We start from the raw sequence: 14,453 nt of genomic DNA on the forward strand, positions 1-14,453 counted from the left end.
TGTGTGTGTGTGTGTGTGTGTGTTTGTGTGTGTGTGTGTGTGTGTGTGTGTGTTCTTACCTTGAATCTGCCCACAATTCTGTCATCATCAACCACATTGTGGTCATCATCATCTCCAGCCTTTCCTCTATACAGGTTGTAGGTGTGGAGCCAGTCCTCAAAGTTACCATATTCACACTCCAGCTCTTTATTGTACACCTGAGAAATAGATAAAGGCGTTCATATTTCAATTGAAATTAGATTAAATTGCTACAGATCACAGTTAATTTAGCTAATGTACCCTATCAATTAAAAGTTTAGGGTGTGGATTTTTTATTTCTTTACGTTTTTAAAAGAAGTCTCACGTTCACCAAGTCCAAGGCTGCATTTATTTGATCAAAAATACAGTAAAAACACTAATATTGTGAAATGAAAATTATGATTTTTCAGCCGTTATTATTCCAGTCTTCAGTGTCACATGATCCTTCAGAAATGATTCTAATATGCTGATTGTGTGCACAAGTAACATTTCTTATTCACTTATAACATTCACAGTTAAAATTGTTGTATCGCTTAATATTTTTGGGGATGCCATGGTACTTTTCAGGATTCTCGGTTGAAAAATTCAAAAGAACACCATTTAATTGAAATAGACATTTTTTGACAAAGAAAAATTATCTTACTGACCCTAAACTTTTGAACAGTGGTGTAAGTGCATTCAAAATTAAAGTTCTTCATAAAGCAAGAAAGAAAAACACCCCCAGCTGTAGACTAATATTTTCAAGAAGGCACACTAACCATAAGTTCATCAACTTTTGGTTTTGGAGGTCGTTTTTCTGTGCCATCATGGTTCTTCTTTTTGTCCTTGGAGCTCTTCTTTTCTTTGCTCTTCTCCTTGGGTTTGGTGCCTTTCATAGGAAATTCATCAGCTTTGATCTCTGAGGTTATGGGTGAATGAACAGGTATAGATGGAAATGAGAAACGGATGAGCACGACACCAACAAGGCCAATTTGAATGGACGTTTGTAATTAACAGTGATGTTTTCAAGCCATGAGAGCTATTTTAAACACTCAAACTAATATGGATTATGTATAATTTACAAGATGGATCTCTTCATTACCCACATTGGTCCCACTTTAAATTAAGTGGCTTGAAGTATTACATGTAATAACATGTATGTACATAATAAGTCCATTGTATCAAATTATTAATTTCAATGTAAGTACATAGTACTTAAAGCCACTTAATATAAAGTGGGACCAAAACGTTAATTAAATACTCTTCATTCATACATTAAAATTCAATTGAATTACAAGTAATATAAGGAAAAATTTGATCCCAAAGTGAAGATTTTTCATAGCTTGTAAACGTTTGTGTCCAACTTTCATGGCATGAAAAAAGATCAATACAAATGGTTTTAAGTCATGACTACAATAGTGATGGCTATGGGATGCCAGTGCTTATCAGAACATGTTCCTAACCGGAACACAACACCATGTCCTTGCTAAATGCTGTGGTTACCTGCACTCTCTGCTGCTATCTCCAAATCTTCTCTTTCCTCTGCCTCTGCCAGAGCAGCCTCCTGGGCTCTGAGATTCTGCATTCACAGATTACATTTATACAGTATGACACAGTATATATCAAATGTAAAGAATCTTTACTAAGTTGAAATGAAAAGACATCTCCTCCCCACCTCCATCATAGTCTCTATTGAGGCAAAGTATTTGGACCACCAATCCAACATGCTCTCATCCGGCTCATCTTCCTCCACATCTTCTCCCTTCTTTTTCTTCTTCTTCTTTTTCTCTTTCTCCTTATCATCCTCGTTCTGTTAGCACAAAGGACGTTGTGATTTTTATTTGATAATAAATGTAATGTGTTTAAAGTGATTAAATCCAAATTAATGAAAATTAAATCTAAAACATTTAAATCTGTGTAAACCAAACCAAGACTTACCAAGTCAACTTTAACAACAGCATCAGTGGTCTACAAGGACAGGGCCACACAAAACATACATTAAATACAAACATCCACAATAGATTCTACAATAGCATACTATCATACTCATCACGTGGCTGTTGTTAAAGTCACCATGGAATCTGGAATGTGCACAATAAATCATTATAAATGATTTATTGTGCACATTATTGTTATTTTTATTTATTTATGTGCCCTTGTAATCTTTAATCAAAATAATTTCCCTTCCCTTGCAATAGCATCCTTTCTCTATCACAATTTCCATTTCATGCCGACTTTTAAAAAGGGACATTAACCTTAAAAGAGTAAAACAAATAGAACCACAGTAGGAACAAAAATACTCAAAGCCAAGCAGTTTTCTAAAATATAACAGCATGTCACATCTACTCACAGCATCAATCTTGACAACTGTGTCCATCTTCTTAATGTTGGGTTCAGGGTCCATATTGACCACAATATCACCTGAGGGATAAGAAATGGGACGGGAGTGGGGGCGGGAATGAGACGTCCCATTGGTGAGAGCCATGTAGCCATTGGCCAGTCTTGCTGGTGTGGGTAGGGTCATAAGATTTAGCAACCAATGACCCAAGACCAGCACCAGGACAGAAAGGTTAAGACCATGAAGAGGGAAATGAAGAAGAAATAGAGAAAAGGAATGAAAAGTCAGAAAAGATGGAAAAAGAATTGGTCTGTACAAACAATTCAAAATAAAAAGAAAACGATTTACGGTAACTTTTCTTTATTCACACTACCCTTCAAAAGGTTGGGGTTTTTAAATCTTTTTTTTTCAAGAAATTATTTATGCTCATGAAGACTGCATTTATTTGATCAGAAATACAGTAAAACAGCAATATTGTGAAATATTATTACAAATTAAAATATCTGTTTTTATTTTTATATGTAATTTAGTCCTGTGATGGCAAAGATCAGCATCATTACTAGAGGCTTCAGGGCCATGTTATCCTTCAGAAATCATTCTAATATGCTGATTTGGTTTCTTTTTATTATCAATGTTTAAAATAGTTGTGCTGCTTAATTTTTTTCTGGATTCTTTGATGAATATAAAGAACATACATTTTTAAATATCTTTTGCAACATTTTAAATGTCTCTTTTGAAAATTTCTTGCATCCTCGCTGAATAAAAGTATTAATGTCTTTCTTAAAAAAAATAAAAAAAAATAATACTGACCACAAACGTTTGAACCCTAATCAATTATAAGTTATTCTTGATATATCATTTAGAGTTGTGCAGTATATGGTGCTAAAAATGACCATGGTATAATATCATCATTTGGCAAATTTGATGCTTCTCGCACAGGGGCGGGGCCAAAACTTTTTCAGGGGAGGCCAGGTAAGACAGTGATTTATAATTGGAGTAAAAAAAAAAAAACTAAAAAAATACCTGCTTGGCTACTTCAAATCTACAAAAAATAAATAAAATCACTTAATATACTGTGATTGTGTATAGCCTGAGTGGAATAGCTTAAAACACATGTGGAATGGAACACAACATTTTTTCATTTAAACACAGGATTATTGTTCCTATGTAATGACTGCATTTTTGCGTGGCATAAATTCTCTTCCATAGACAAGAAGTTTCTGACACAAACATGATCCAACTGGTAGAGCTCATTGAGTAGCCTATAATATAACCATTCAAACAACTTATAATTGTCAGTGAACATGTAAGAGGAACGGTATACAGTCATTCATATCACTTATTACACAGCATTTCGCCACATAAATAATTATGGGGATAAGATATATTGACTTCAGATTAAACTGTTTTAAAATCGTACCTGTTTGTATCTCATAATCCAACAGTGTACAAAACAATAATCACAAAATGGCAGCAGCTGCGTTTGTATAAAACGAGAGAGAGCGAGTCCACGATACTGGATGGCATAATTAAATAACTGTACACAAAATATTGATTTGACTGAGTTTTAATATTTTATTAGCTCACCAAACACAAAACATCCACGAAGAAGAATCGTTCGCACGGCAGACTTCAGTTACCCGGATGAGCCTGCGTGATCTGTTTTGAGCGGTTGTTATCTGGGAATAACTACCGCTGGATGACGCTATTGACCAATCGGAATCAAGTCTTCCACAGAGCCGTGTAATAATGCAAAATAATGTTAACAATTTATAGTAATTCATCATCATCTTCTTCCCCTTATCCAGGGCCGGGTCGCGGTGGCAGCAGTCTAACCAGAGACGCCCAGACTTCCCTCTCCCTAGACACTTCCTCTAGCTTTTCCGGGGGAATACCGAGGCGTTATACCGAGACATAATCCCCCCAGCTTGTCTTTGGTCTTCCCCGGGGTCTCCTCCCGGTGGGACGCCTGGAACAACTCCCCGAGAACTTATTGTAATTAAAAAGTTTAATTTATTGTAATTTAAAGTTATTAAAAATGCAACAACGTGTTCATTTATATTTTCTTTGCAAAGTACAAATGCAAATGGGTGTGCATTTATTTGTGCAAATACAGGATATGTTAGTAATGTACTGTGAGCGAGCGTATACAACCACATATAATATTTGCTAATTTTATATCGCTAAACCTTAAGGTTTTTTTCCATTCCACTGCGCTACTTTTCCATTGACTTTCTATGCGCTTGATATACGTGTTTGACCGTTGAGCTCGCGTTGAGCTCTTCTGTGTTTTTGTTTATGCTCGTAAAGCTGCTTCGCCAAGCGCACTCTTGCAGTGTTGCCATGTACACCATCTTTGGGCTTGTTATTTTTTCCATATTAAGAGGTGAAATGACAACTTAAATTCAGCTGGAGTGTGTACATGGCCTTTGTGCCAGTGACACAGTTCTTTGAATGGAGAAAAGTATTTTCAAAAGACCAAGTTTAATGCGGTCAAAATGCTTGTGCAACAGGGGTGGCACTGGCCAACACGTAGATACGCCCCTGTACTCACACAGTGTGACACAAAACATAAAAGTTTGACCTGCTTGACATTATATGTGTCAGATTGCATGTTTAACGAATATTAAGTAAATTATCATCATAAACAATTTTTTTTATACAAAGATGAATTAGAAAAGCATTGGGAAAGTTACATAATATTGCATTGTTATACTTAATTATTACAGATTTATGTGTATATGTGTATAGGACAGGTACCTGTGTGAGCCCAGTTGTTAGCAGTCTTGTCTGGGGGGCTGTAGATGAACTTGCGAAGGCTGGTCACAGCATGAGACCCAACCAATGTGTAGCGTCCAAATGCCCTACAGTCCACCACCCGAATATTGAGGGGTGGATGGAGTAGCTCATTTTCTGGCAGATCCTGCAGCACAAGATTACTTGAGTTAACTGTTCAAATCAGAAAAAAAGTGGCGAAAGATGTTTTACAAATATAAATGAAATCACCACTTCAAACCACTTGACTAATGTGCTGAAGTTCGGATTCTTCTTGTAGTTCTGAATTAGGGCTGACTGAACTCCTTTCCCTGCACACTCAATGTCCACACGAGGCCTGTCCACCTGGGCCAGGTTGATTCTTTTAAGGTCCCTCAGACCCCAAAAGAGTACCTGGAGAGAAACGAAGGCCGTGGCTCAACGTAACTGAAGCAAAAACTCATGAGCTGCAAATGTAGTTAATAAAATTGTCAACAGTCTTGTTGTGGCTTTCTATGGCTATTTTCACCTCTATGCGATATCTGCTGAGAACTGGTCGTATGCCCAATGGAACCGGCAGAATGGGCCCGCGGTCAGAATCAGTTGGGCCATCAATTGGAGGAAGTGCTGCCCGCCCTGCTGGACCAATCTGTGGATAAACAGAATGAAAATCTATAACTCATTAACTGATGAAATAATAAAGTAATTACTGACTGATAGTAATGCTGATCAAATCCTCTTTTTTCCAAACCTCTGCCTTGAAAAACAGTAAAAAGGAAAAGCAGAGCAATAGCGAAGAGGATGAAGTCACTTAGACAAGAAAGGAAAACAAAGACAAGAATTGCACCTTGATCTGAGGAACAGCAAAGTCATGAACAGCAATAAGAGCACTTCTGATCTCCTCATCATCATAAGGAATCTGTTAAGAATTCCACGGAAGAGTAAAGCAGAAAGACAGGACAGAGGATTGTGGAAAAATGTGATGGGATATGACATAAAAAGATCAAGAATCAAAGATAAGTGAGAGGAAAAGAAACAGAGTGGCCTGTATCTGTGCTATTTAAGCAACATTTACTGTATGAACAGATAGGCCAAGCATTGACAGAGTCCATTCAGGATTGGAGTATGTACATGTTGATCACAATCACTGTACTGGCCGTACCTGCAGTAGTTCAAAAGCAGCCAACAGATCTCCTGCAGTGCAGTTTCCTCTGTAGATCTGATAGTACTCCAGCTGGGGGGGAAACCGCGGGGGCCCGTAGTGTTCGTCAACCATCTTAGTTAGTGGCTTTGCAAATGTTCGCCCAATGAACTCTGCTTTCCCCTGGATGTCACAAACAAACACACAAACACACACACACACACAAAAACGGCAATTACACTACCACCTCTGAACACCAGGGGTCAGTGTGGCCACATTCCTTGTAAAATCATTCACATTATGGCTCCTGTATTGCTGGGGCTTTAAAATCAATCATTGGTTGTCAATTATACATATTGTTAAATGTAGAACATAAAGGTTTGCATTCGCAAGTCAAATTCTGATTTTGTTTGGTTAATTCATCTGTGCTCAATCACTCTCTAAAAAGGATAATTTATATTATATCTGACCTTGGCATTCAGCTGTCAAAGAAATAAACCACAGCAATGATTACTACAAACTACTGTAGAGACTACAACTACAAAGAAACATCAAATTGTAAACCCTCTGAACGGTCACAACCAAGGGAATGCAAGAGGTAGTTTATTGCCACAGGAAATTGTGTTTTTATCACCAAGTAAGGGAAATGGCGAAATGACTTGATCTTGTTTTTGGGACAGATTCCCAAGCAATCTCACTTCTTGCATGCCTTGTTGAATTCAGCTATCTATGCAAACACAGATTGACAGCAGTGTTGAAATGTGTTCACACTCTACTTAGCCAAAACGTCGTCCAACAAAAGGGCAGGACCAGAAGATTTTAAACAGGAAGAAACATCAAGTCAGGACAATAGGGCACATTTTCACACACTCTTATTGAGACACATACATGGGGGGGATTCTGACAACAGATTTGCCCACTGAAGTAGCAAACAATGGGTCTCATTCATGAAACATTCGTAAATATATGAGTAAATATGCGAGTGATTTGCGCGTAAAGAGACCTTCCCGAAAACTCTTCTCCTGATTCACAAATACTTTGTAAACGTCAGATGTGATAGTGAAATTTTCTGTGTGTTAATGAATTCCAATCAGTCGTAAATGGGATGCGCGTGCACGTTCATTCTCAATTACCATAAATAACGCCCATTAAATCCGACTGACAACTATATATGGGCATCATATTATGACATGAATGCGAATGAAAAAGAAAAATTTCTCAGATGCAGAAATTTAAGTTTTATTATCAGAAGTTCATTCAAAACGCCGCATTTTATTTTCAAGTGTACATAGTGGCGTATCGGGTCCTAAAAAAAAGGAAGCTTGGCAGCATATTACAGATGCAGTCAATGGAGTTTCATCTGTTAATCGAACATTCCCAGAAGTGAGAAGAAAATGGTTCGACATTAAGCTTGAGAGCAAAAAACAAATTAGTTCACTTCGGAAAAATTTTATTAAAATTGGAGAAGGACCACCATCGAAGATGCTATTACTGGCTTTCATAAAAAGAAAAACCGTATGTAATTACTATATATAATATTTTTTCAAAATGCTGTGTAAATATGTACCCGATTAAGGTGAATTAAAATGCTGCCTTATTAATGAGCAAAACGTTCGGGTGTTAACCGCACTATTTACGCGTGGCTGGGAGCAGGTGTAGATTTCTTGCGTACCAACTAACATTTGGAAAATACGTACATTTTAATGAATCCGAAAATTTACGCAAGAACCACTTTACACACGATTTACACAAAAATTCGTTCTGCTCGTGTTTCATGAATGAGACACAATGACTTTTAATTTGGGATATTTCGCTTTTATTTGTGGCTATATAAGACTTATATAAACTTACCACAGTGTCTTGGTCATAAAGTTCAATGACTATGATTGGAGGGTCGTCACGGAGTTCCCCAGCCTCACCGTAGAGTTCAACATTATCAAATACGAGCAACTGATCCCATGTAGGACAGAGAGTCTCACTGAGGACCTGAACATTTACCACATACACATTCATGGATGATTCATCAATTGAGAGAACCTTTCTGTCTAAAAAAAATTTAATAAAAGGATATAATATCTTTAGACTTGTTAATGTGTCTATGTAATTACCTTTTCATCATTTAAAGAGTAATTTGACTATTTAGTTAGACATTTGTGTGCAAAGTATAAAAATAAATAAATAAATAGTAACAAACAATTGCAGTCCCAAATAATGCTGTCACTACCATTACGGCAAGCATTTTAGAAAACAATATTATAAATAAATGTACTAATATATAATACATTTTTATAAATATAATATCTATATTATATTTATATTTGATGTATATATTTAATTTAAGATTCATAAAACATAGTATATAAAATGTATTTAAATGTTATTTGCACAGAGAACAGCAAAAAATCGGACAAAACCTGTTCCATCTCATAACCAAAGAGTTCAACACACACTCACCTCTGTCACCTGGCTGTGGGTGGAGAAGAAGACCCTTGCAAATGGGTCAGACAGGCCGCTATTGTCAGCAGCAAACAGACTGCGAGCCTGATACATGTGTGCCCTCAGCTGAAACACCTGCTTCACTACAGAAGAGGATACAGAGGGTCGGTTATCACATACTGCACATGTTGTAACATAAATGCAAAGAAACTAACATGTACAAACCATTAGGGCATATATAATCTTACTGTTATAAACTAGGCTGACTGGAGGGACAGCTTGTATGCCCATTTCTTTCGCTGCTTTGTTTTCTTCAAAGCCGCTGGGCAGGCCGCTGAGGAAGTCTTTCCTCTGTTTGTTCAACCCCAGCCACAAATAAATCTCTAGTTTAGCCTGAACTGTCCAGCCAGCATGCCCAAAGCCTTTCTTTCCAGGCAGCTATAATAAACACAAACAACCATGCAGAACTTTTACATCAATAATATCCAACCTGATTTAACTTCTTCTAATTAACATGTTCATTTGTAGGAAGAAATATGAAAATGGGATATAGAGTGAGAGTTACCCTGAGAAAAACAGCTTTAACTTTCCCGCAGTCTTTGCCCATCTCTTCGTCAACAATCGAGAAGAGGATGTCTTTGGAGGGTATGCGGGCGTATGCTATGCGTTTGTTGTTGCTAATCATCCATATGAACACGTCAGGGATGCTGTGCTGGGGCTTAGAGGAAAATAAACAAAAACGGTGAGTCTGAGATACTGATGGTGTATATAGAATTAAGGTAATGTGATTCCTTTTACCTCATCTGCCAGGAAACGAAGCCTATGAAGGAAATTCAACACTAGCTTGAGTTTTTCTCGAACTGTGTTTCTCTTCACTTGTGAGCGAATAGTCTTAGCCTGCTGACCCATACTCTCCTGGGAACAATATAACCATGTAAATTACATTCAACATCCCATCAGCAGTTTTTAATGTCGAAGCTGAGACCAAATAGGGTGAGTAGCTGTACCATCTCTCTCATACAGGACTTCAGCCTCTCTCTGTCCAGCCTGGTTCTTCCGGATAGATTCTGATCTTTGTTTGCCAGTGTAACAAAACGGCTTAAATTGTGGAGAATAGGGGGGGGGGGGGGGGGGGGGGGGAGTCAAAAGATTGCTGATTATGCTGTATAGTCTTTAACTTTGATTGTTTAGATTCACTTCTACGTTCTCTCACCTGCAACTTGTGCTGAGTTCTTCTAATACACCCCTAAGTCTGCGTTCTGGATACGCCTTCTCTGTTTTTATGATTTCTTGAACATCATTCAAACCTTCCTCCTTTTTACAAAGAAAGAAATGCACATGCTTAAACAGTATAACAATGCCCGGTTTTACAAAAATAACCCTGATAACTCCTGCTTAGGACAACGAGATTGACAGGATAACAGTCACATAGCAATTTTAGGAGGAGCCTGACCAGTTTATCTGCAATCTTGTCCATTATATTGGAGTTGTAGAGCCGTCTCCTCTGGTCCTGCCACCAGCTCTTGATGTAAATGCAGGGTTTCTTTTCAAAGTAAGGCAAGTGGAAGTAATTTCTGTAAATCGAGCGAAATGGACAGTTCAGTTCAGAGACACAAAGCTAAACAACAGCTATAAAAAAGTGTGTTTTTGACATACTGAATATAAATAAAGTAGCCTGTGATTGTGATTTTCAGTCAGAGAACACTTTTGTTATACTAGTAAGAGTGTAAAGGTTTTGCTCGAAACCATCATTTCCAGATGATTTGAAGATTCAATATTTCCTGGACATTTTATCTTTTTCTTTTCCCTAACCTCTGACCTGTCAGTGATAACCGGTTTCATAGGAGGGGTAGAAGGCACAGACAATAAATCTCCATCATCCTCTGCCTCTTCATCGCTAGAGTTGTGGATGAGCTCAGACTCCTCTTCCTCACTTTCTCCTCCACCCTCTTTCTTCTTCTTTGCTGATGCAGGCTTGCTCACGCCATCTATCTGGTTTCCATAGTTACCTAAGTGAAAAATTGTGTACATGTGGAGCTGTAAATGTTTTATTTTTGATGTGTTGAATTTACTGAAGCATTGCCTGACTAAGTATATTGAAAAGTGAACGTTTTGAAAGGTGTTTTAAATTTAGCTAACCGATAGTGGCTTCAAAGCTGATGGGTTTATCTCCAATTTTCCTGTCTATCATTGTGGCTTCCAAGAATGACCCGAAAAGGAAAAACTCCTCCATCTTCCCTGTGGCACTCTGAAACAAAAAGAAATTATGATATTTAAAGGTCAGGATGCAGACATTGATTTTATAAAAAAAAAAGAAGAAGAAAAAAAGAATGAACTGAGGAAAAAAGGAATGAACATACTATTTAAAAAACAACAACAACAACATCGTTTTCTGTGAACTTTTATTTCACTCTATAGGGCCCTTACATCTTTTCTCTTTTCCCTCAGACATGTATACGGTTTTCCCAGTAGTGATCGCAAGTGTGTGAGCTCAGTCTGAAATCAATTGACTTGAGATGTTGGCAGCTCAGTGCTGCATTGTAACCCAGCAGGGGTTTCCTCTCAACTAATACTATGATCTTTGATCAAATAAAACTTTCACTAGCCTCTTTTAACCCTCTTATCCTGTATGCTGCAGTTCCTAGCAGAAAATAAGAAATGAATCCACGCCCTTTCTTTTCCAACTGTAGTTACTGCAACTGAATGCTCAAACCAAATCTATTTTAAAAGTGAGGGAATCCCTTTTATTAGAACTACGGCAGTTTATTAGTTAATAGAAACCAGATTGGTACTTAATTATTGTTCCATAGTTAACTAAAAAAAAAAATGGTACATTTGGAAATTCTATCATAATTCCATCATATATTTTAAGTCGTATAAAGCCAAACAAAAGCTTTGTGTGAGAAACAGACTGAAAGTAATAAATGGAAACTCTCGCAGATTTATAAAAATGAAATAGTAATGCTCAATTTGTAAATTATTTGTATTTTTGAGTAAAATCTTTTTAAACAATGTTGATCCACTTGTTTTGCTCATTAAATTATTTGTTCATTAAATGGACTTATCTGGTTCTGTAACATCACGAAGATGAATGCGAAGATTGCCAGGTGAATAGTGACTTTAATTTTACTATGCTCTAGTGTTGTCAATTGTCATGATACCGGAATTTCCCAATTTTATATGATACCTTGAAAAATATAGATATTCAACACCATTTTCGAAACCACGGGGAAAACTGCCATATAAACCTTCATAGAGATAATTAGTTCCCTTTCGTTGTCACTCCGAGTTACGTCGGATGACGACGAATGGGGTTTCACTTAGAACACCTATCGACTTGAGTATTACAAAACGAGCCAATGGCAAAGAAATGCCATGGGTCTGCGGAATTTGCATAGCGTATCTCCGCCTTACCTCATGGGTATAAAAGGAGGACGCCGGCAACATGCAGATATGTTTTCGCTTCGGAGCCAAGAATACTCCACAGTCATCTCTGACTTCGCTCTACAAGACGAGCTTCTCTCTCCGATGTTGGTGTGACGGCGATCTGCAGCAAGCTCACAGTGCCTGCTGATCTGTGCAGTGATCTGCCAGTGTGTGTGTGTCTCCCTGTGTGCTTCAACATCGCGGAGTTTTTTTCTCCTCTCTTAAAAGAGCTTGCACGCGGCACGTCTTTTTAAAGACGGCTCGCCCTTGCATTTCTGGCTGCAGCGGACTGGTATCGGACTCTGATGGGCACGAGCGCTGTCTAGTGTGTTTGGGCTTCGTCATGCTTGAACAGCGCTCGTGGATGACTCATGTTCTCTCTGGGAACGTGATCATCGCGTCATATATAAGTCGAGACTTGGTGAACTCCCAAGAGTGAGAGTCCCCTCATCCACCCCCCGATCTTCGGCTGGTGGCCAGGGTGACCTGAGGGTGTTGGTCTGGAACAAGGCGCCGACTCTGTGTCCGCGACCCCAGCCCCCCTCTTTAATGACGGTGCCCGCTAACGAACTGATGATTCCATGAGTCTACCCTCGGGTGGCCCGTGTGTTTTCATTTGAAGCTACAGAGGATGATGCTGTGTCTGTAACTGCATCACTAGGTGGGCTTGATTCTTCTGGAAATGACGACTCGTCACAGCTGCCACACTCTGGTGTGCATACGGCTGTGCCTGAGTCTGATCCGGAGATGACGGCCATGCTTTCCCGGGACGATTGGTTTTTGGGTGAGGCCGCCGACCCGCGTCCACGGCAAACCCCAATATCTTTCCTCCCGGACGTGCATGATGAGATCACGGGTCCGCTCGTTGGTCTCATCCGCCTTTCCTCACCTCAGGGGCCGCTGCCCATTGGTACACTGGGGTCCCCCCGGTTGAACGCTCTGTTGCCATGCTACTGTGTCCTCAGATTGCTTCCCGGCGCAATCCTAAGCACCCGTCCAAAGCCTGTAGTTCTTTTCGTCTACACTAATCTGTGGCGAAATCCTATAGTGCCAAAGGACAGGCAGCCGCCTCACTGCATCCCATGACCGTTCTGCTAGTCTACCTGACCCAGATGCTCATGGACATGCAGGAGGGCGGGACTGACCCGAGGCTCTTCAGTGAGCTGCGCGCCGCCACTGACCTTGCTCTCGGAGCGACGAAAGTGGCCGTACGCTCTCGGAGTCAGGTGATGTTCACCATTCTGGGGCTGACCGGTCTGATGTGCACGATGTCGGGCGGATCCGTCTGCTCGACACCCCCATCTCCCAGGCCGGCCTCTTCGGCGGTGCGGTTCAGTGCTTCTGCCCAACAGTTCTCAACCGCCCATGAGCAGATTGAGGTTATTCTGCCCGACGGCCCCGCTGTCCGCTCAGATCCCTCAGTCTGCCCACCGCCGAAGGCGCCCTCCTACGGTTCCAACCCTGCCCGTTCCCCCGGGCCTGGCTCTGGATGACCGTAGGGGGGATGCCACAGCCCTCTCCAGCCCTGCCCCCCGCTAAACGCCGGGTTAAGCGGCACTTTTGAGATGGGCTGCTCAGAGATGAGACTCAGTTCTTTCCAGGAGTTGGTAGCAGGGCCACTCCTTTCCCCGCAGGAGGGCTGGGGAAGAATCCTTATTCAGAAAGAACTGACTCTCTCGTCTCTGAGCATATAGAGTTCTCGGACGACACAGACCGGCGCCCACAAGCCGTGCTCTCCTCGTCCCCCTCTGTCCCAGAGGCGGTTGACACGGCGTGCCGTCCACGGACCGCTTCGCCCCTGTCGCCCTCTGTCGCCAGACCCCTGACAGAGCAGGCCCCCGTGGAACGCTGGTCCTTCCCTGGCCTCCTCTGTCAGGGTGCGGTTATGACCTTGCCCCCACACCGGGCCGCTATGCCGTCCACGTCTGGGCCGGTCATTCCGCTTCGCTGCACCACCGGGGGGACGTCTGTGGTTCTTGACGCCGCTGGCACAGTTGGGAGCCTGCCTAGAGCTTCCCTTCTGTTCCGCTGGGTCGCGCGAACCGTCGGCTCGGCTTGCGATTCAGTTCGCACGGTCTCCTCCCCGCTTCAGGGGAGTCATCTCCACTTTGGTCGGTGGCTATGCCCCTATCATAGGGCGGAGGTTGCTACCCTACTGGCGATGGGTGCGATTGAGACTGTTCCTCCAGCCGAAATGAGGTCCGGGTTTTTCAGCCCCCACCTCATTGTCCCGGAGAAGTCTGGTGGGTTACGGCCAATCCTGGACCTACGCATCTGAACCGCTCCCTTCACAGGCTGCCGTTCAAGATGCTCCTGGCCAAACGCATTTCTGGATGTGTGCGGCCACAGGATTGGTTTGCA

At 40.8% G+C, this 14,453-nt stretch overlaps 1 protein-coding gene across 6 annotated transcripts in view; it reads right to left on the minus strand.

Moving 5' to 3' along the window:
- otofa (otoferlin a) overlaps positions 1 to 14,453 on the minus strand; it is an 84,738-nt gene that overhangs the window by 8,527 nt on the left and 61,758 nt on the right. For 2 of the 6 annotated variants that reach the window (XM_077220766.1, XM_077220767.1), the window contains exons 16-35: positions 10,806 to 10,914; positions 10,486 to 10,675; positions 10,120 to 10,240; positions 9,880 to 9,980; positions 9,674 to 9,764; positions 9,465 to 9,581; positions 9,232 to 9,384; positions 8,915 to 9,104; positions 8,685 to 8,809; positions 8,082 to 8,216; positions 6,252 to 6,413; positions 5,619 to 5,738; positions 5,342 to 5,503; positions 5,096 to 5,258; positions 2,348 to 2,418; positions 1,936 to 1,965; positions 1,673 to 1,807; positions 1,501 to 1,576; positions 777 to 916; positions 60 to 197 (exon numbers count right to left, since the gene is read on the minus strand). In XM_077220766.1, the coding sequence (XP_077076881.1) occupies positions 60 to 197; positions 777 to 916; positions 1,501 to 1,576; positions 1,673 to 1,807; positions 1,936 to 1,965; positions 2,348 to 2,418; positions 5,096 to 5,258; positions 5,342 to 5,503; positions 5,619 to 5,738; positions 6,252 to 6,413; positions 8,082 to 8,216; positions 8,685 to 8,809; positions 8,915 to 9,104; positions 9,232 to 9,384; positions 9,465 to 9,581; positions 9,674 to 9,764; positions 9,880 to 9,980; positions 10,120 to 10,240; positions 10,486 to 10,675; positions 10,806 to 10,914 (2,529 nt within the window). Of the gene's footprint in view, positions 1 to 59; positions 198 to 776; positions 917 to 1,500; positions 1,577 to 1,672; positions 1,808 to 1,935; positions 1,966 to 2,347; positions 2,503 to 5,095; positions 5,259 to 5,341; positions 5,504 to 5,618; positions 5,739 to 5,936; positions 6,009 to 6,251; positions 6,414 to 8,081; positions 8,217 to 8,684; positions 8,810 to 8,914; positions 9,105 to 9,231; positions 9,385 to 9,464; positions 9,582 to 9,673; positions 9,765 to 9,879; positions 9,981 to 10,119; positions 10,241 to 10,485; positions 10,676 to 10,805; positions 10,915 to 14,453 lie in introns of all 6 variants that reach the window. The other 4 variants (XM_077220764.1, XM_077220765.1, XM_077220763.1 and 1 more) reach the window with 4 other exon arrangements.

The sequence above is a fragment of the Siphateles boraxobius genome, unplaced genomic scaffold (assembly GCF_051911475.1).
Source record: "Siphateles boraxobius isolate OS27281-9 unplaced genomic scaffold, OSU_SipBor_1 8, whole genome shotgun sequence".
Classification (NCBI taxonomy): Eukaryota; Metazoa; Chordata; class Actinopteri; order Cypriniformes; family Leuciscidae; genus Siphateles; species Siphateles boraxobius.